This window comes from Triturus cristatus, chromosome 6, assembly GCF_964204655.1.
Source record: "Triturus cristatus chromosome 6, aTriCri1.1, whole genome shotgun sequence".
In the NCBI taxonomy this organism is placed as follows: Eukaryota; Metazoa; Chordata; class Amphibia; order Caudata; family Salamandridae; genus Triturus; species Triturus cristatus.
Genome location: NC_140589.1, coordinates 785,929,669 through 785,951,521, shown reverse-complemented (window position 1 = coordinate 785,951,521; position 21,853 = coordinate 785,929,669). Strand labels below are relative to the sequence as shown.

Below are 21,853 nucleotides of genomic sequence, written 5' to 3'. Positions count from 1 at the left end.
ATCAGGAATACTTGTAGCTGTGCGCTTGAGAGCTGGACCATCGTGTGGGATAAAGTCGGGGTGGTCACGGATGCGGAGGAGGGAAGGGGGGCAAGGGAGCACCGATCATAGCCTATGAGGGACCTGGCGGTGGGACCTGTGGTGTCTGCCTCTGCGAGTCACCGGGTGCTTGGACTGCCTGCGCATTACCCGGGGTGGGCTCCGGAGTCGTGGGCGCTCCCGGGGGGTCAATCAGTCTTGAACTCGCCACAGCCGCTGTTTCCTGTGCGAAAGCGTGCATTAACATGGCCCAGGGCATGGAGATCGGGTGTTTGCGCATCCCCCGGGCCTCCTCTGTTCTGAGTGTGGTTTCCTCCGCCTACCTACACTCTGCTAATACCCCTAAATTTAGTATTTAGGGGAGCCCCTGGCACCAGAAAGGCATATCCTGCCAACCTGAAAGAAGAAGATGGGCGCTGAAGAGTCGCAAGAATAGAAGACCAGCAAATGACTTGGCGCCAATCCTGCTGGCCTGTCTCCTGTCCTCGATAATTGTGCCAAAAACGACTGGTCCTGCAGCTGCCTGTGCCTCCAAAAGCCTGGGAGGACTTCCAGCCTTCAACTGAGACCCAGGAACTCCTGTGGAGTAGTGGAGCAACTCCCCTGCATCCTGCGGCCACCCCGGAAGAGCTGCGAGGACTACGGACTGCCAAAAATATGACACCGGAAAGCACCACTGCACTCATGAAACCTAGCCCGAGTTGAGGTGGGCCTACGAGGCCAGCATGGTCCCCAGACCCTCCAGACTCAAAGCCCACCTTTGGTCTCCCAGCTGTGGACTTCCAGACACCACCTGCAGCCTCTTTGTGCAGGCCCCCGCTACTGCGAGTGTCTCTGGTGACAAAAACCCAATGCCTCACGACATCTCTGCAGCAGGGCCCCGGATCCAGGAGATGAGGACCAAAGGTGCTCCCACATCCCGAGCATTGTGAGACTTGGGCACCCCCTGTTGGTTCAGCCAGACTGCTCCCCCAGTCCAAACCTGCGCCTCTTTGTGACTGGACCGATCCCCATTGACTTCAGCAGGTCACCCTAAGCTGTATTTCGCCTTTGCACCTGGTTGCCCTAGTACCGCCCGAGGTGACCTGTTGGTGCTGCCTTGGACCTTGCTCCATGCTCACCTTAAGTCCAGGAGATTGGTCTTGAAAGTCGCTGTGAAGAACTTGTATGCAGTATTTTTTATTTCTCTATAGAATATAATGTAATGTTAGGTGGTATTTATATAGCGCATCCTGCCACTCCGCAAGGAGCATCCTAGAGCTGAGTATTCAGAGGTAAGGGGGGGCCCTAAGGTTACTAAATAAGGGAATGGCACAATTTGTCTGGGGTGCTGAATATCCAAGTCTTCAGGGCCTTCTGAATTGTGTTTCTGTATTCAGCAATCTCAAAGGGGTGGTAGTAGGTTCCAAGCTTTGGTTCCTAAAACAGCCACTGTTCTACCGCCCCTAGTTTTATATTTAAAAGTAGGTGGTTTGAGGAGGTTGGCAGATGAGGACCTGAGAGTCCTAGTTGTGGTATAGGGAGTGAACCGTGCCGAGAGATACTTGGGTCCTAGTTTATGCCTGGCTCTGTAGGTGATTAGGAGGATTTTAAAAAGAATTCTTTTATGCACCGGGAGCCAGTGAAGGGCTTGTAATGCCGCAGATGCCGAAGATCTTCGTGGGAGTTTGAGAACTAATCGAGCCGCGGCATGTTGGACAACTTGTAGCTTTTTTAAGGTAGATTTGTTGGCTCCTGCCAAAAGGCTATTGCAGTAGTCAAGACGCGAGAGTATCAAGGCGACTGCCACTGATTTTCTTGCCGTTAGTGGAATTAGATCAAAGAATTCTTTTAGAGATTTAATAAGGCTGAAGCAGGTCCCTGCTACTCCCGTGGCGTGTAGAAGGAATGAGAGTGTAGTGTCAAATTTTACTCCTACATTTTTGGCTACCTTGAGTGTATCAGGTGGGGGTGATGTTCCTTCTGGCCACCATTTACAAAGCTGGAATAGGACATTTTTCCCTAGGGAGAATTTCAGTTTTGTCTATGTTGCATCCAAGATGGTTATCTCTCATCCACTGGATGACTGCGGTTAAGCAGTGTTTGAAGTTAAGTTCGGTCATTGTGGAGTTGTTATCCAGGGAAAGGATCATTTGGGTATCGTCTGCGTAGGACGTAACTTCAATCCCAAAGGATTCTATCAGGGAGATGAGTGGGGTCATGTAAACGTTGAATAACAGTGGGCTCAAGGTTGAGCCCTGTGGAACTCCTGTTGCTATGTTGCGTTCTGCTGAAGGGAAAGTACTAAGGGTAACCGCTTGTCTGCGGTTGATGAGGAAAGATTTTATCCAATCCAGGACGGTACCGGAGATGCCGCCTCTAAAAATTGCATTGCGTCGACTTTTGAACACTTTAAATATTTCTATCTCGAAACTTACTTACCGGATCATAATGATTTTGGTGCCAAATATTATATACAGATACGTGTAATTTTTATAAATTGGTATGGATTTCCCTATTGAGTCACGTGCATCATTTAGTGACTGTGTGTGTGCTGCAGATACCTAACACTCTTCTATGATAAGCCTAAGGCTGCTCAACCACACCATCTCCTAAGAGAGCACACTGGTATTGCTAGAGCAAGCCCCTGTTCACTTATAAAGTGTACCTGGACTCTTTGCACAGTATAACTCTTTCTGGTATACCATATAAAGAGCCAGCTTCATAGTTGACAGCAGTAGGCGTGTTATGGTGCTAATGCTAACCAAAGAACAATGTGACATGGAGAAAATTACCCCACAATAGAATTAAAATATGCAAAAATATTATGAAAAAGAATACAAACAACTACAATTCATAAATATTGGGTCTGAACATGAACCTACCTTGCTTCTTCAATTTCTTTTTCCATATCTTCTTTTTCCTTCTCAAGCCTTTGTAAAAGCTTCAAATTAATATCATCGTAGTTCTGAAGATACAGTCTGTTGAGTAAAAACTTGCCTGCAATATAATAAAAATAGCAATAAAGTGCATTGGCATAATTTTCAGAGACCATATCGCAAAACATCTCCATCTTTCTATACATTTATTTGCTTGTGCAATTTAGTAACAAACAAAAGAAAATTACACAGCACACTCCTGAACCCTTCCATCCACCCTTTTATTCAGCTGTCCATCCTTCTACCCACCCACCCATCCATCCAAAAATGCATCCATCCCTTTACACTTTCACTGATCCATCCATCCACTCACTCATCAATCCACACTTTCACTCATCCTTCCATCCATTCACCATACTTTTCATCAATCATCGATTCTTTCACACATCCATCCTTACATCCAACCTTTCACTCATCCATCCATCCATCCTGTCACTTATGCACCATTTCACTTGTCCATCCATCCACCCTTTAACTCCCCATCCATTCACCATTTTAGCCATCCAAACATCCACCCTCCCTTTCACTCATCCAACCATTCTTTCACTCATCTATCCTTTCACTCATTCATCTACTTTTCCACTGATCCACCCTGTCACTCACCCATTCATTCACTCTTTCGTTCAGACATCCATCCATTCATCCATCCATCCTTTCACTCACTCACCCACTCTCCCTTTCACTTTAATTATGAGCCTTTGTCTGCCGAGTTGAAGACAGAAGAGGCCCATACAGAACTCCACCTCCACCCGTGTTGTAGCAATGCTGCTACCATTCATCTATCCACTTATCCTTCCACTCATCCATCGATCCTGTCACTCACTCATCCATCCATGCTTTCACTCATCCATCCATTCATCCCCCCTTTCACTCAGTCATCCTTTCTTTCTCTCCTCCATCCAAGCTTTCACTCATCCATCTATCCAACCTTTCATCCATCCATCTACCATGCCTTTCACTTATCCAGACTTTATTTCATTCCTCCATCATTCCACCTTTTATCCATCCATCCTTTCACTCATCCATTCTTACATCCATCTTTCCAATGATTAACCAATCCATCAATCCATCCACCTATTTATTCACCCATCCATCCACCCATTCACACACACATCCATCTATACATACATCGATACATCCATCCTTTCACTCACTCCATTTCACATTAATTATGAGCCTTTGTTGCAGAGTTAAAGATAGAATATGCCCATCACGAAATTCAACCAAGCTGTTGTTGCTAACGCAGGGGTTTACAATGCCCCTCTATCCATCCCTTCACTCATCCATCCATCTGCTCATCCTGTCACCCTTTCACGTGGTCCATCCATTCATCCATCCGTCCGTCCTCTCTTTCACTCATCCATCCCTTCACTCAGTCATTCATCCTTTCACTCACTCACTTACTCACTCATAATCCATCCTCTCTTTCATCATCCATCCACCCTTTAAACTCATTTGTATACTCACCTTTTTATCCATCCAACCACTCTCCCTTTCACTCACTCAGTCATCCATCCTTTCTTTCACTCATACATCCACCCTACCTTTCATGTATCCATCCATTCTTTCACTCATCCATCCTTGAACTCACCCATCCATCCACCCTTTCACTCACACATCCACATGACAATCCCTTCACTCACCCAACCACCGACGCTCCCTTCCTTAATTTCAAGTTAATTATGAGCTTTTGTCTGCTGAGTTGCAGACAAAAGAGGCCCATCAAGAACTCCACCCCGGTGTAGCTGCTAAAGCGGGGGCCGGGGGCATATCGCCCCTGGTCAGATGGGTTGCACATTCTTGCAAAACCATTTACGTAGATTGCCCTTTTAGGTCAAGATATATGATTTATTTTTTGCAAAAAACAGGGCACAATTTGTGACTAATATTTTTGCGATCATTAAAGAATTTTACCAAACAAACATATGTACTAATTGATTTGTTTGGGAAATTCTAATTCAGAGTGGATCAGAATCCGACCGACCTCATGAATATTAATGTGTTAGGCTACAAATTGCAACTCTCTCTGATTGGAGACAAACACAAGGATGGTGGGCTGAAAAAGTCAAAAGACTACCATGTGTCTCACCACTTTTCATTTAAGTAAATATTTGTTAAAAAAGCAGGCCAATTTTCCTTAAGCGAAAAGGGGCTGTATATAAGAAAAAAGGTTTCCAAACTTCAAAAGTGTGTTTGAGAGTTGGCAGTGGTCCATTGGAACACAGCTACTCCCAAACAAACATTTTTTAACTTTCACAAAGGGCAAGGTGTCCCAAGTACACCACTTCCCTTCTGCAAATAGGTTGCCAACACAACTGGGAGTCTGTAACTTTTAATGTTTTGCAAATTGATTTTTGGACGAGATGGCCACAACCCCTTCCTAAAGCTGAATCCTTATGGGGTCAGAATCCCATTTTAGTAGTTGTTAAAAGTTTACAAATTCCTAAAATGGGATTATTATATTACAAAAAAACTGTTTTTAGTCACAAACTTCGATTCTGAGTGTTTTAGTCTGTAAAAATGTTTTGGACATCAGGTTCCGGAACTCTAAGTCTTTAAACTGTGAATCAGTATGAGATGTATCAATGTTTTGTGATTGTAATCCGTCTCAAATCATTCAAATATTACCAACTCTTGAATTGCAGTGGTAACCAATTCACAAGGGGGAAAGGACTTTACCATTGTGAATGTAGAAGAAACGTTTGTTCGGGAGTAGGAAGTGGACCAGAGGCCAGATCTAACAGACTTTTAAGACAATGCAGGCCCAATTTTTTAAAATCTAAAGTATACTTTTATTAAAGGCAATCACAGGTATTGTAACCAATAGTAGTGAGTCACAAACTGCAATGTGCCTAAAGAATATTAATTTGGCAGTCCCGTCTGCGAATCATTTTGATTCCTTTTTTTGCAAAACGACTGGTCGGTTAGCTTAATCAGATTCTATTTGCAAAAATTCAGGGTGCAAATTGGGATCCCTTTTTCTGAATGTAATCTTTTTATATAAGGCCCCCATTGCCAAAATCCCATTTTAAGAGTCAGTGTTTCCAACCAATAAATAAGTTGGTACCCAGGATCCAGGAGCTAATAATCTATCAAAGGGTGGGGTTGGCAAGTAAGAAGATTTCAAACCTTGAATATCTGCTTTTTAGCTATAAACACAGACCTAACAAAGTCAGAATTGATCTTAAAACAATATGGAACTAACTAGTAGTGTTATACTTTTTCACTTCTCTCCAGGTGGTAAATACTCTCTGATTACTCCATGACTTGGAGTCTCAGTCTGAAAGCCAAGAGTTTGGCCCAGTAGCTTTCCCCCCTGGAGTTAGTGATAGCAGAGGCATTATTAACTCTGGAGGATTTACTGTGGATCTGGATTATCTGATGTGTCAGATAACTCTTGTTACAGGCCCCATCTGAATTAAGAGGGCCCAGAGCTGTTTTAAATATCCAACACAAATTAGAGATGCATGACAATAGCCGTCAATGTGGCTAGTTTTAAATGGAGCATCTTCTGCTGTATATATCTGTTGAATATATAACAGCAGATAAAATCTGCATCCAACAAGTGATTTCCCTACACATACTAAACTATGTTACTCAATCAAAGGTAAACTCCAACTTTTCAAGCCATGTAAGTCCAATTATCATTCACTTTTATGTCGACATTATATCTAAAGATTATCTTTACTCCACTATTCCGACTAACAAATTGGATCCTCTTAGTTTGTAAGACGCTGGAGTGGGATTTCAGAAATCCCAAAAACAATCACCTACAAACTTGAACGAGAGACTTTGTAATTAATTAGCTAACTTCCGTTATCCTGAAATTCCCATGTTACTCAACCTAAAACCTACATTCCAATATGAAAAGTCGAACAAGGTATTACCAGGCAAGGTTTGACTTACTTTGCATTACCAGGCTAGTTCTGAACTACTTTTCAAATACCCACATCTACAACTTTTCCAAATTAAAATTGTGTCCCGAATTGCTGCATAATTCAATGTAAATGCGTCAATATGAAACACATATGTCTAGTTGTTTTTTAGCAGATATACGTTCCAAAATTTCAATAAATGCACTCCTGTAAAAGGCATACAGTTAGCTTATAACCTTTTCCCATTTGTAGTATGAACTTAACAGCATCTGATCCATTAGGCTTTGAACAGAATTTTCTCTACTGAAATAATCATAAAAAAAAGATGCAATAATCATAAAGGGAAGTCCTTGTTGTGACTCTTCCCTTTTTGGAGGCACATCTGGCTAGATGTCCCAAGCTTACAAGGATGTGGCTATAGCCATAACTCTGAGAAGAAAAGGAAAATGAACAGTTATTGCACAATGAGACCACTTTACATGGGCTATACATATTGGAAGTATTTGCATATCTAGGACAACTGCTAGAGAGGTCTTTGTCCCCACATATCAATACACACATTATCATAGACGTTTTAAGGCTTAGGCAAAGTGGGATCTGGCCCTGGGCCCCCATCTGCCAAAGTACCCCTCACTAATTGAGCCAAATTTAAAAATCTTTACCTGACTGAAAAGTAAATGCCAAACAAGGTCAATCAGATACTATCTGGATTATAAAGGTAAATATTAAGTGTTCTCAATAAAAAAAATGCAGATAGCTAAAAAAATGTTCAGATACCGAAACTTATTTATATAATGATTAAAACTAATGGTGCCCAATGTGTAGAACTGCATCATAGGTCATTGCTTTATGTTATTTATTTGTGAGCGCCTCAGCGATCCTGCAAGAGTTAGGTCTCTTAACTAATAAAGTTGAGATGGGAAATTGGTGCCTGCCGCAGACGTAAGTGAGTTGCAGTGAAAGAGGTGGAATCCAAGATTGAACTGACCACTATTTTATACAAAAAACAAAATAACAAGAAAATAATGTATTGGCATGGAGTTTGAAAGAAAGTATTTACACAAATCTCAATTTGGGACCAGGACAGCTAGTGTTTTACCTCAATCTTTTAAGAATGATCTATTTTAAGCACATTCAGAAATGTTTTTAATAATTTGGGCGCCTTAGGGTTCTTAAAATATGATGAGGGACCCCTCAGTGGCTCTGTATAATGTGAAAAACAATAGCATGTCTGCTGATAGTGAAGGTCTTGCACAGAGACAACATTTTCCAGACTTTTCTTTGCAAACCAACAGACTTCGTTTCTGTCACCTTAGCACATTACAGTCACATGTTTCACAGTGCAAAGTCTTCATACTAAGGTCCTCATTATGAGTTTGTCATAATAGGGTGGGGTATTTACCATAGTTACCACACTTGGTAAATACCATTACCACAGTACGAGGCATTTCAGACGGGTGGTAAATACAAATGGGGATTAGCATGCAGGATTGTTTTTTAACACACCAAGTGCCAAATGTTTTGCCTTTTTTCAGGGAATTTGCCCCCAGTACATTTTGGCAAGTTTTTTTTTTTTAATTCCTTTTATTTGCATTTTCAACAACAGAACAAATACAAGTCTCTGCAGTATGAATCAAATAGTGTAGTGACAACACAGTCCCCCACCAATACAACAATAGAAATAGGAGGACCAGGTGCCAATCCGTTAGTGCTCGGTAAGTCTTGCACGGCCCCCCCCACCCTCGCCCCCCCCGCCCCGTAACCCACGCCCCTCACACATGATGACCTCGACACCCCACGATCTCTCCAGCTCCCGTCCTGCCCCGGCTATTATCAGTGTACATTACTTCTTTACAATGCCTGAATCGTAGTTTGAGCCAACCAGTGCGTGAATGGTTCCCATATGTCCTTCGGCCGCGAGCGCACTGGTAAGAGCTCCCAATATAAAGCAAGTTGTGTCTGGCAGTAGACCACGCTCTTGATCCAGTCCCCAATAGTAGGTGATGTAGGCGCTCCACAGTGCATCGCAACCTGTCTTTTTGCAAGCAGAATCAGTATGGCCGGCAGTTTACGGTGTTTAGGCTTGACCATATGTAAGATCCCCAGTAATGTAGTCTGCGGAGTGCATGGGATAAGTAGGCCAGTGATCGCACACACCAGCTCCATTACCCTAGTCCAGAAGGCGGCCAACGCGGGACACTCCCACGCCATATGTAAGAATGCGGCGCCGGGCGCACTACAACGCCAGCAATTGTCCGCGTCCCTCACGCCCATACGATGGAGCCGGCTCGGAGTACGATATACCATATGTATGTATTTAAAATGTATCAGCCGGAGTCTATAGTTAGGGGAAAGAGTCTCAAGTAGTTTACAGCACATATCCCAATGATCGTCAGTTAGTTCGATGCCTAGTTCCGTATTCCACAGATGTCGCGCCGCTGGGACCACTATTGGGTGATTACTCTGCATGCTGCCGTACAAGTGGGATACCAGTTTACGCCCCGATTCCACCCGGAGCACGTTCTCAAGGGCCAGCAGATTTGGTGGCGGCGCCGGAAAAGTAGGAAACAGCTTTTGACACGTGTGGCGAAGCTGATGATAGAGCAGTGTGTCGAGCATCGTCGGGGCCTCCGTACCACACATCTGTGCTGACGTGAGGAAGGTATCGTTCGGGAAGAGGTCCCCCCCCCCAGTATTAAGGCTGTGTGTCGTTGCTCGTTCCCCGGCTTTCATGTTTTGCAGTGGGGGCCACATGGGATTTCCACGCAGGGGTATCGATTTGGTATAGAAAAGGTCCAACTTGGCTCGCCGACGCAGCCCGTCCCAGGCCCACTTAAGGGCGTGCACAGTGTCAACGTCTTTGCATCTTCTCTTGTGTGGTGCGTACAGGGCCGTGCTTAGCGGAAGCGGGGCCACCCTATCTATCTCTATCGCCACATGCGGCTGAAATGGAGTTGGGTGTACCCAGTATGTGGAAATTTAGCTTGTAACTGAACATTATCTGCGCCATCTTGCCTCTCCCCAGCGCCACGCACAGCGAATGCACGGCCGCCATTTTAGGCACCCCACTCTCTCCCCGCTCATTCTCGATCGCCAGCGCTTTCCCCTGGCGCTGCGAGCATCCCCCACGCGCCGGCCACCCCCGCTCTCTCATACACGGGCCATAAACCCCCTCTCCTTTTGCGCGACCCTGCCATGGAACCACATCCTACGCCTGACCGACATCCCATATATGGTCACGCATCTCTTTGATAACCCCCTTCCTCTGCGCCCCATTGTCCGAACTGATCCCAGGCCATCACCTAGCCCTGCGGATGCAGTTTATTGCCCCTACTGTAAGGGAAACACCCCACATCAAAGGGATACAGTGGATCAAAGCCCCTACCCCCTGAGACCCGGCCGGTTGCACACATCCCCGGGAATTGGCGGAATGTCCAGCTGTGTGAATAGCCATCTCCTACTGTAGATATGTGTGGGAACGAGTTCGAAGTGGGGGTTCCAAGGAATGTCTTTCCGTACATCAAAGTCTCAATAAGAATGTACCATGTGTAATAAAGCAATAAACCTGTGTATAAGAGGCCAGGCCTCAGAGATGCAGTTAGAGCACCTCGTGACGATACCTTGCTGTCTGATCTGATGTGTTCTGCTCCGACGGAATAAAACTTTGTTTCCTGCCTTCCAGTCTCCGGCGCCTGCCTCTTTCATTGGTAAATTATCGAGTGGTATGAGAGGCGATTACCGCCGGGCAATACTTGAAGGGTTATCGACTGAAATTGCCGCTACCATTTAACAATTGGCGTCCCAAGCGTGGGGCCCATCAGAGACACGTGGATCCAGTGGGAGAGGTCCTGACGACAGAGTGAACGACTGCAACGATCGGGAGAGCTCCTGCCCAATAGACCCTCGTCTGGCAGCCGATCATCCGAACTTCACTGGTTCCGAGCAGACCTCTCTCTCGAGTGATCTACGGTCCTGACTGGGAACCATCAGGAGTGCCGCGGCAAATACGGAGAGTAGAGGACGATCGGGCGCTGGAGGCGGAAGACGAGAAACTGTCCACGCGGTCCGGGTAAGGTCGTGATACACGACAAATTGCGAAATAATTGATTGATTGTTTGAAGTTTTGGAATACTAGTATTGCTCATTGATTGTGCTCATTGATTGTTCTCTTTGAGATATTCGCTGTCTACAAACGGGGAGGAGTAGAAATACACTCTCTCTCTCCCTTTGCAGATAGTGAAGGGTAGGTAACGCAGACTTTTGTCCCCGTTGAAACCCGTCGTGCCTATCTTTATCTCCCCACTGATTGATTGTCCGAACATTGATTGTTTTGAAGAATAGTGCTCTTTGAGATATTCTCTGTTTGCAAATAACGTAGAATAGAAATATTCTGTCTAGTCTTTGCAAATAGTGAAGGGTAGGTAACGCAGACTTTTGTCCCCGTTGTAACCCGTCGTGCCTATCTTTATCTCCCCATTGATTGATTGATTGATTGTCCGAACACTAGTTGTTCGATATTGGTTCTTTGGAGGTATTCTCTGCTTACAAATAACGAGGAATAGAGATATTCTGTCTAGTCTTTGCAAGCAGTGAAAAGATAGGTAGTGCTGACTTTTGTCCCCGTTGAAACCCGTCATGCCTATCTTCTCCCCACTGATTGGTAGTTGGTTCTGCCCGGACCGCTTATTAGAGGTGGACCATCCAGCTCCACTGGAAGGCACCCCTAATAAGGACATGTTCACTAAATAGGGACTAGTCGCCGTAGCTTATAGCAAGCTATGGCATAAATATACAAAGAAGGACCCCGAGAGTCAGTGGCCACTGATGGGATCCTTCGACGACCATAAGATAGAAGTGCTAGAAATGGCTCTGCGTAGCAATAAGACGACGCCTACTATGCTTGACAGTATCGGCATGTGGCGCAAAGAAGCAACGCAACGGAAAAAGAGGGAAGAAGTAAAAGCAGAAAAGGAATTACGAAAGGCAGCTCACCTTGCCGCTAGAAAGTTAGAAGAAGAAATAAAGGAGAGAAGGGAAACTAAACTAAGACAGGAGCCCGAAACCTCAGGCCAGTACGCTGTTAGGACCCCCTCTATGCTCTACCCTGAGTTGTCCTCTAAGCAACGAACGAATGACGAATTACTATTAGGTCCCCCAATCATTTACATGCCCCCTCCATACGCACCCTCCCGATCGGTAGTGCAACACCCACAACCCCCAAACACGAGCGCCGTCCGAGCCTCTTGTACTGAACACAACGTCGGCAACGACGTTGGATGACCCTGAGATAAGAAAGAAAGATTCCACCAGAATGAATCGATTAACAAAGGATGAACGAGCAGGAATTGACAAGATAGTAGGGACACTGGTGGAGCGAAAGGAAAGTGAGGAGTATATAACAGACGTGTATAACTCGTATGCCGACAGCCGCAGACGACACTTTGTCGTACGACTTTGTTATCACGCCCTGAATGCATATGAGGATAGGTACCACGATAAAGGTCCTGAAGGCTTAGCGGCCCTATATAGGAAGGTAGACATCGGGGAAGAAAGAGAGGGCGATGTGACGAACCTCTTCACTCGTACACTCGAGGTCTACCGACACCTTAAAGAACACAGACAGACAACCAAAGCAGAAACCCCCATAGTGACTAAGCCCCAGGAAGGAAGGACTGATACCATGATGCCCATCAAAGAGGCTGCCCCCTACTGGGTCCCCCCACGAGGTCAGGGAACACATGACGACATCAACCACCAAGATGCGAAGGGAAGGGTTGTATATAATTGGGTCTACCAGCCATGGGACCGACAAGATATTTTGACCTTTAGAAAAACTCTACCCGACTTAAGAAAGAACCCGACTGCCTTCTACACCGAACTAGGTACAGCCTTAGGCTCAACAATAATGACTTTAGCAGATATCGACTTGTTCTTCGGATTATGTCTGCCGGCTGATGTGTGGAAACAAATCCGGAAAGTTGACCACGCTGAGCCGTTCGGATATATCTGGGTACAACTCGATACCATAGATAAACAGCGAGAACCGGGACAGAAACCCCCGAAAGCCATATTAGAGCTCCCAGACAAGATTGTACTTAAGTTGAAGACTCTAATCCCAGAAAGAAAGGTAGATTGGTCAATAGTGACGGCTTGTCGCCAGAAACCCCAGGAGGATGTGTCTGAATACTTCTCTCGGTTCGAGACTGTGTTTTCCGATTATAGTGGCCAGGACATGACCACTGCAACTGGACATCACCTCTTTGTCCAGAATTATGTGAAGGGTCTATCACAAGAAGTTTCTCAGAAGCTGCAGCCCAGCGAGAGTAGTTGGGCAGCCTCCAAACCCGCAGCTATCCTCCAGATGGCCCAATACTACGAAAACCAAAAGAATGAGAACGATAGGGCGTCAGAAAGGAAGAAAAAGGAACTAAAGGAGAGGGTAATGATAGCACAGTTGCAAGGGGTGACCATAGGAAGAGAACCCCCGAAAGGGAATTACCAACCAACCGCCCTAGAAAGCTACCCCCTAGAGACCATACCCCTGCACCCTACAACGGACGGAGAGACTTAGATGGGAATCAATGTGCGTTCTGTAGAGGGTTCGGACACTGGAAATCCCAGTGCCCGGTCCTTCTGGAAATGAACAAAAATAGGGACCCCAGAGACACAGCATATGACCCCAGAAATAGAGGACAGGGACGAGGGTACACGAACGACGCCATCAACGACAGGCCAGGCAGACCAAACACCTTTGATCGCCCCCGACAAAACCAGTGTCAACAGTCCGACTATGAAAGCACCCATGACTTCGCATAGGACCGCCAGGGGCAAGGGAGGGATCCAGTCGAACTCCGTGTTGACCAGCAAGGTCCTTACGTCACTGCTAAGGTCTTGGGCACAAAATCTCCATTCCTGGTAGACACTGGGGCGACACGTAGTGCGTTATCCAAACGACTGATTCCTAGGGCACCCTTGTCTGGCTCACATGTAACCTCAATAGGCTTCGATGGAACGCCCTCCACTAACTCCTTATCAGCACCAATCTCCTTTGACTTAGAAGATAACACCACTGACACGACCTTTCTGCTCTCCTCCAACACCCCCGATGCTATTATGGGACTTGATTTGCTAAAACATTTTCGAGCTACCATCAGATGCTCCCCAGACGGAGTTCGAGTCATCCTACACGATAACCCAGATCTGTCCAGACCCTGTCACACACGGCGTATGCTCTCTATAACCGATGTTGACATGTCCCTACTCGACACATTACCTTCACATCTATGGGCTAAAACCGACTCAGATGTAGGGCGCATGGTGATCGACCCGGTACACATAACCGTCCGACCGGACGCAGTGCTCCCAAAGCTTCCACAGTATCGGATATCACCCGAAGGCGAGAAGGCATTGGTGGAAATCATCGAGTCCCTAGTCGAGGCAGGAGTGGTAGAAGAAGTAGTCAGTAATGTTTGCAACAGCCCTATCCTACCCATTGTAAAGAAGCAAGGCGAGGGAGATGAGAAAGCCTACCGTTTCATTGTTGATTTGCGAGAGGTTAACAAAGTAGTCATACCCCAGTACCCCGTGGTCTCAGACATCACCACCATCCTCACCCTGATTCCATCCACTGCCACCACCTTTACTGTTATTGATCTCAAGAACGCATTCTTTTCCATCCCCATCCACCCAGACAGCCGCTACCTGTTCGGCTTCACTTTAAAAGCCCGTTCGTACAGATTCTGCAGGGCACCCCAAGGCTACACTGAGAGTCCCAGTATTTATAGCCAAGCCCTCAAGAGGCAACTAGATGCAGTCCAACTACCCGATGGAGTGGTGTTGATACAGTACGTCGATGACATTCTTTTGGCGGCCGACACCACTCCACTTGCCGTTACAGCCACCATTCACCTCCTCCGCTTCCTTGCGGAGAACGGTCACAAGGTCTCCAGAAAGAAATTGCAATTCTGCCAGCCCCAAGTAACATATCTAGGCCACCTACTATCCAAAGACGGGAGAAAACTTACCCCTGACCGAATTCAGACCATCCTAGAAACCCCTGTTCCCAAGACTCAGAAGCAAGTACGGTCCCTAGTAGGCCTCACCTCCTTTTGTCGACAATGGTTGCCAAATTTCAGTCTTATCGTAAAACCTCTGCTTTCCCTGCTGGCTAAAGATGTCCCCTTCCCCCTCCCCTGGACACCCGAATGTCAATCCTCCTTCAAAGAATTACGAGACGCCCTCTGCTCGGCCCCAGTCCTAGGAACCCCAGACTACACTAAACCTTTCTCCCTCTACACCCACGAAAGGGAGGGATGTGCGTTGTCTGTCCTAACCCAGTCCATAGGCCCTAAGCAACGCCCTTGTGCCTACTTCTCTGCCACTCTTGACCCTGTAGCCAGAGCTTTGCCCGCCTGCCTTCGAGCAGTAGCCGCCGCGGCTATCTCTATCCGACAAAGCGAGGGGATCGTGCTCTCAAACCCCCTCACAGTATTGGTACCCCATGTGGTTGACACCCTCCTGAACCAAACCAAGACTCAACACCTGACTAGCGCACGACTGACTGGTTATGAACTGACTCTGCTTGCACCCCACATCACATTGAAACGATGCACCACTCTGAATCCAGCTACTCTACTGCCTCTCCCTGACGCTGACCCCAATGCGTCCCCTATACATGATTGCGCGACCCTCACCGACGAACAAACCAAGAGTAGGGTTGACCTCCGGGATACTGCCTTCCCGGACCCTGACGGAGAACTGTGGGTGGATGGCTCATGCATCAAGCTCCCCGATGGCACCACCTCAGCTGCCTATGCAGTCACCACAGCCCGAACAGTTGTTGAGACAGCCCGCATCACACAGCGATCCACACAGGCGGCGGAACTAATTGCTCTCACACGAGCCTGCATCCTGGCAGCAGGGACAACCGCAAACATTTACACAGACAGTCAGTACGCCTTCGGGGTAGTTCACCACTTTGGGCTCTTATGGAAAGAGAGGGGATTCTTGACTTCTCATGGCACACCCATCCTGCATGGAGATCTAGTCTCTGCCCTGACCGAAGCAGTCCTCCTCCCCACACGGTTAGCTGTGATCAAATGCCAGGCACAAAAGAAGGTGACAGACATTATAGGACAGGGAAATGCACTGGCTGACATTACTGCCCGAACCACAGCCGAGAATAGGTCCACGACCCGTATGTACGTGACCAGGTCACAAACTGAGAAATGGAAGGATGCTAGGGAAACAATTAGGGATATCTAACTAGCCAGCACACCACACGAATTAACTGAATGGGCCCGGGTGGGATTGAAGGACGATGACGGTTGCTGGCGAACTAAAGACTTGAACAAATGGTTGCTACCAGATTCATACTTGATCCCCATGCTGACCATGGCACACTCCCCCGCACACATAGGGTCTGCCCCCATGATCGAGCTCATCTCCAAAGTCTGGCACAACGACAAAATCCCAGACTCAGCCAAACGTCTGGTCCAACAATGCCTAGTATGCCTCCAACACAACCCTGGGAAAGGAACTGCTGTACCCCGGGGAGGGTTTGGGGTCCCCAATCACCCCTTTGAAGTCCTACAAATGGACTATGTCCAGTTAGAAAGGTGCCAAGGTTTGAAGTACGTACTTGTCGTTGTGTGTGCCTTCAGCAAGTGGGTGGAAGCCTACCCAACCCATGACAACACCGCTATGACTACCGCAAAAGTACTACTGAAGGAATTCTTCCCCCGATACGGCCTTTGTCGAATTTTGTGGAGCGACAACGGCCCCCACTTCGTAGCCGAAGTTATCCAACTCATCTTAAAAGGGTTGGGTGTAAAACAGAAATTCCATGCGGTCTTCCATCCCCAATCTGCAGGCTTGGTTGAGCGACACAACGCCACATTGAAGCTTAAGATAGCAAAAATAGTCGCCACCACAGGACTGAGATGGCCAGACGCTCTCCCGCTAGCATTGCTATCAATGCGTTCCACCCCCACTAAACACCACTTAACCCCCTACGAGGTCGTTTTCGGGCGGCCCATGAACCTTTGGGCTGCTCCAAAGCCAACATCCATCCACGACGTCCCGGACGTCCTCATGTCTGACTATTTGTATAACCTAACTAAAACGTTGTCTGTCATCCATCAGCAGGTGCTGCACGCCATTCCCGATGTTTCCAGGGGCCCCGGACACGACATCCAACCCGGTGACTTCGTCTTAGTGCGTAACTTCCAGCGCACCAAGAGTCTGGAGCCCCGGTGGATGGGCCCCCTGCAAGTCCTGATCACCACCCGAACAGCTCTTCGAGTGGAGGGGAAACGCAATTGGCTGCATGCACACCACTGCAAGAAGGTATCACCGACCCTGACAACCACGGACAACATCACCGCCCAAGAAGAACTTCTGGACAAAGACCGACCATCCCTGAGCCGCTGCCCAGATACAGAGACACTTGAGTTAGTAAGATATCCTGATCCCACCGTGCCATCCAAGGAAGGGTATAACTTGCGACGAAAGGAGAGAACTTCGGCTAAGCAGACCACAGGCTAAGTGGAAATCTCAGAGCGGTAGCCTAGTCACCTCAAAGGCCACCAGGAGAGAAACTAAACAAAGTCTGTGGTTCTGCCCGCTACCGAGTCTCTTGAAGGTGATGGAAGCGCCCGACATGAAGATGATGGAAGCAACCGGACGTCCGAAGATCCACTACAAAAACCCAAAGACTGACCGAATGCACAGCTTAAAGACTATTGCACTTTTCATTACCCTTCTCTTTTGCCTTCTCCTCGTGGTCACCTTCTGGATCATGGAGGAGAGCGCACCTGCTCATAGGACATTGCTGACCACCGTTCAACCTACCACCATGAAAGAACACCATCTGATCCCACTTTCACCCCAACTCCGAGAAAGGCGTAAGGAGTTCTGGAATAACTCTTTTGTGCAGTTGCTCCACCAACACAATCTTGCCGCCAACGCCACTAATTGCTGGATCTGTGGGTTGCTACCACATGCTACTGGACACTCTATCCCTTTCATCCCTTCGCCCTTTTCTGTCCATGGTTCCTGCCTCGCCTGGCTAATCCTCCTGCAAGAAAGCTACAAGGACAATGCCACTTCCGGCAGAACCATGTCACACTTTTACCATGGGTTCTGGCTGAACAAAACTGGAAGAACTTCTGCCCTCTTCTGCCCTCTGAGATCGAACACTTCCTTTCACATGGACATCCCTGCCAAAGAACGAGTTGAAATGCAAGTGTTCAACAACCCAGCCAGACCCACCTTCTCTTACCTCCGGAAACGGACGGCCGCCACCCTAACAGTGGCCCTGTCCGTCATCAACATCACTGGATTTGTGTGCCTCGAAGGCCTGGGGGCGCAGCTGGTGGGCCACAGCTCCTGCCTCATCACCCGAACATTGGACTCAGTTGACCCACCCTCCTTTGTTGCCTCCCCGAATATGTACTTCGTCTGTGGTACTAAGGCCTACACCTGGCTTCCGAAAGGTTGGGGAGGCACCTGCTACATCGCCTTTGTCCTTCCTCCGACATATGTGGCTCCAGCAAACCATCACCGACAGAAACGGGCCAAAGACATTGTGCAAGCCGACTCCGCCGGAGCACAGTTTATGGACGCAGTAAAAGGCCTTGTTCCACTCTGGGGTCCAATGGCAAACAGCCGTGCCATCCGCCACTTAACCCAGGCAGTCGAAACGGCGATGAACATTACGGCTGGCGCCCTCGCCAACAACACCGCCGAGCTCCAGGCCGTCCGCTTAGTGGCCCTTCAGAACCGCCTCGTTCTAGATGTGGTTCTGGCTGATCGTGGAGGAGCATGCCGCATCATTGGGTCCAGCTGTTGTACCTACGTACCGGATAACTCACCCTCAGTCTACAAAGCAATTGAACACCTCCACAGGCTATCCGCAGAGGTCCATCAAGAGCAAGAAGAATGGTCACTAGGGAGTTGGTTTTGGGACACTATTAAAAGTTGGGGATGGAGGCTGTTTTCATTTATCCTAATACCGATTGTGATACTATGTGGATGTTGCTTGGGGATTCAGTGTCTGCCACCTTTATGTTCGTTTTTTATGAACTGCATCTGCCCTAAGACTCTGGACTTTGAAACAGAGCGAATGAAAGCTCTGTATGAAGTGGAAAGTCGTAGTATTATGGGGATAGATCCGAACTAGACAAGCTGGCGAGATATGTTAAAAGGGAGGACTGTGGAAATTTAGCTTGTAACTGAACATTATCTGCGCCATCTTGCCTCTCCCCAGCGCCACGCACAGCGAATGCACGGCCGCCATTTTAGGCACCCCACTCTCTCCCCGCTCATTCTCGATCGCCAGCGCTTTCCCCTGGCGCTGCGAGCATCCCCCGCGCGCCGGCCACCCCCGCTCTCTCATACACGGGCCATAAACCCCCTCTCCTTTTGCGCGACCCTGCCATGGAACCACATCCTACGCCTGACCGACATCCCATATATGGTCACGCATCTCTTTGATAACCCCCTTCCTCTGCGCCCCATTGTCCGAACTGATCCCAGGCCATCACCTAGCCCTGCGGATGCAGTTTATTGCCCCTACTGTAAGGGAAACACCCCACATCAAAGGGATACAGTGGATCAAAGCCCCTACCCCCTGAGACCCGGCCGGTTGCACACATCCCCGGGAATTGGCGGAATGTCCAGCTGTGTGAATAGCCATCTCCTACTGTAGATATGTGTGGGAACGAGTTCGAAGTGGGGGTTCCAAGGAATGTCTTTCCGTACATCAAAGTCTCAATAAGAATGTACCATGTGTAATAAAGCAATAAACCTGTGTATAAGAGGCCAGGCCTCAGAGATGCAGTTAGAGCACCTCGTGACGATACCTTGCTGTCTGATCTGATGTGTTCTGCTCCGACGGAATAAAACTTTGTTTCCTGCCTTCCAGTCTCCGGCGCCTGCCTCTTTCATTGGTAAATTATCGAGTGGTATGAGAGGCGATTACCGCCGGGCAATACTTGAAGGGTTATCGACTGAAATTGCCGCTACCATTTAACAAGTAGTGCAAAAACTGCGCTTGTGCGCAGTAGGCATATAACGTGAAGTCTGGAGCCGCCATTCCGCCTTGTCGTTGTGGGAGAGTAAGGGTCTCCCAGGCCACCCTCGGCTGCCTCCCGCCCCACGCCAGTTCTATCATCTGCGAGCGCACTTGTTTCAGAAAATGTGCGGTCAGGGGCAGTGGGATGTTGGCAAATAGATACAGCAGTTTGGGCAATATGACCATTTTGGCCACAGCTATTCGCCCAGCTAGAGAAAGGGGCAAGTGCTTCCATCGGCTCACCTTTTCCTCGACCCATCCCAGCGCTCGCCCATAATTTTCGGTCCACAATTCCTGCATGTCAGTGCTAATCCATATCCCCAGGTAGCGCACTGGTCCGCTCGCCCACCCCAACGGGCAGTCCGGAGTAAAGCGGCGTGTCCCAGTCGTCAGGGGCAAAATGACCGATTTCTGCCAATTAATAGTTACCCCCGATAGCGTGCCATAGTGTATCAACTCTCTCGTCATGGGGGAGAGATTTTCATGTGGATCAACCATGTACAGAGTGATGTCATCAACGTACAAAGAGATGGTTAGTGCCCGGGACGAGAACCCGATGCCCCTGGCCGTGTGGTGCTGTCTGATCCGTGCTGCCAGTGGCTCAGTGGCGATCGCAAAGAGTAGGGGCGACAGAGGGCAACCCTGCCGCGTGCCTCTGCCAATGGCAAAGGGCTCAGAGATAAGCCCGTTTACCCGTACTCGGGCAGAGATGGTAGTGTAGAGCAACCTGATATAGCGAATAAAGGACTCACTTATCCCCATTCGCTGCAGTAGCGGAAACAGGAATCCCCATTCCAGGGAATCGAACGCTTTCGTGGCGTTCAGCAGCACCGCAGCGGCTTTTACATGCGGGGTCAAATAGTGCAGTACCCCAAATAGGGTTCGGAGGTTGTGAGACGTGGAGCAGCCCGGCACGAATCCCGACTGATCTGGGCGTATCATAAGGGGCAGTGCTGGCTGCAGCCGCGTGGCAAGCATTTTGGCGAATATTTTCGCATCTGTGTTGATTAGGGACAGTGGCCTATAGGAGTCGCATTTCTGGGCATTCTTGTCTGGCTTTAAAAGAGAAATGACGATTGCCTCCCTCATGGACGCCGGGAGTAATCCCGCCTCCGCGTAGACGGCCAACAGTCTGGGGGCTAGGAGGTCAGCATATTCCTTATAGAATTGCGCTGGTAGGCCATCTGGTCCTGGCGCTTTTCCGGCCGTTAGGGACCCTATTGCTTGCTTGACATCTTCTACCGTAAAGGGGAGATCGAAATAGCCTTTTTGGTGCGCATCAAACCAGATCAATTGTACCGTGTCAAGGTAATCGGACAATTCTTTACATTTTGGCAAGTTTAACCTGCCAAATCTATCAAAGGAAAACTTCGATGGTGTCATAATTATTACACAATTGGTAATTCCGATCCCTGTGCAAATACGTTTGCACAGGGATCAGAATTTATCTCTTAACTCGCAATGAGGGCCAAGGAAGTTGTGGCAACACTTTGCACATTCGAAATACCAATATAAAGTGCATGCTATCTGTGAGAGTATTGACTGAGTAAACATATGAGCGAACAAGTAAGCAACTGCAAAAATGTTCTGAGTGTACGCAGGTAGTGGGTGAATAAGTGAATGAAGGAGTGAACAAGTGATTTATTTTTTTCTTAAAGTTCACAGTTCAGTTTGAATTTAAGATAGCTGGAGTCTTCCCATAATAATAACACAGGTATTTTCTATATTAGTGGTTCCTATATTGCAGAATACTGGTTGGAGCTCAGTGCCATGAACTGGGCATATAACTCAGGAAGTACCTTTAAAATTGCTATTTAATGCCCATGAACAACCTGCATGCCCTCCTTATCTAACAAGCAGGTGTTTGCTTTATCAGCTGTTTGGATGAAATAGTAACAAGTAACAAGTTGACACATGGTCTCAAACTGTTGACAACCACATTTCTA

General features: G+C 47.7%; 1 protein-coding gene across 6 annotated transcripts in view; it reads right to left on the bottom strand.

The window, feature by feature from the left end:
- AK9 (adenylate kinase 9) overlaps positions 1 to 21,853 on the bottom strand; it is a 1,219,082-nt gene that overhangs the window by 745,009 nt on the left and 452,220 nt on the right. For all 6 annotated transcript variants that reach the window (XM_085611347.1, XM_085611348.1, XM_085611351.1 and 3 more), the window contains exon 19: positions 2,904 to 3,018. In XM_085611347.1, coding sequence (XP_085467473.1) covers positions 2,904 to 3,018 — 115 coding nt within the window. The remainder of the gene's footprint in view (positions 1 to 2,903; positions 3,019 to 21,853) is intronic.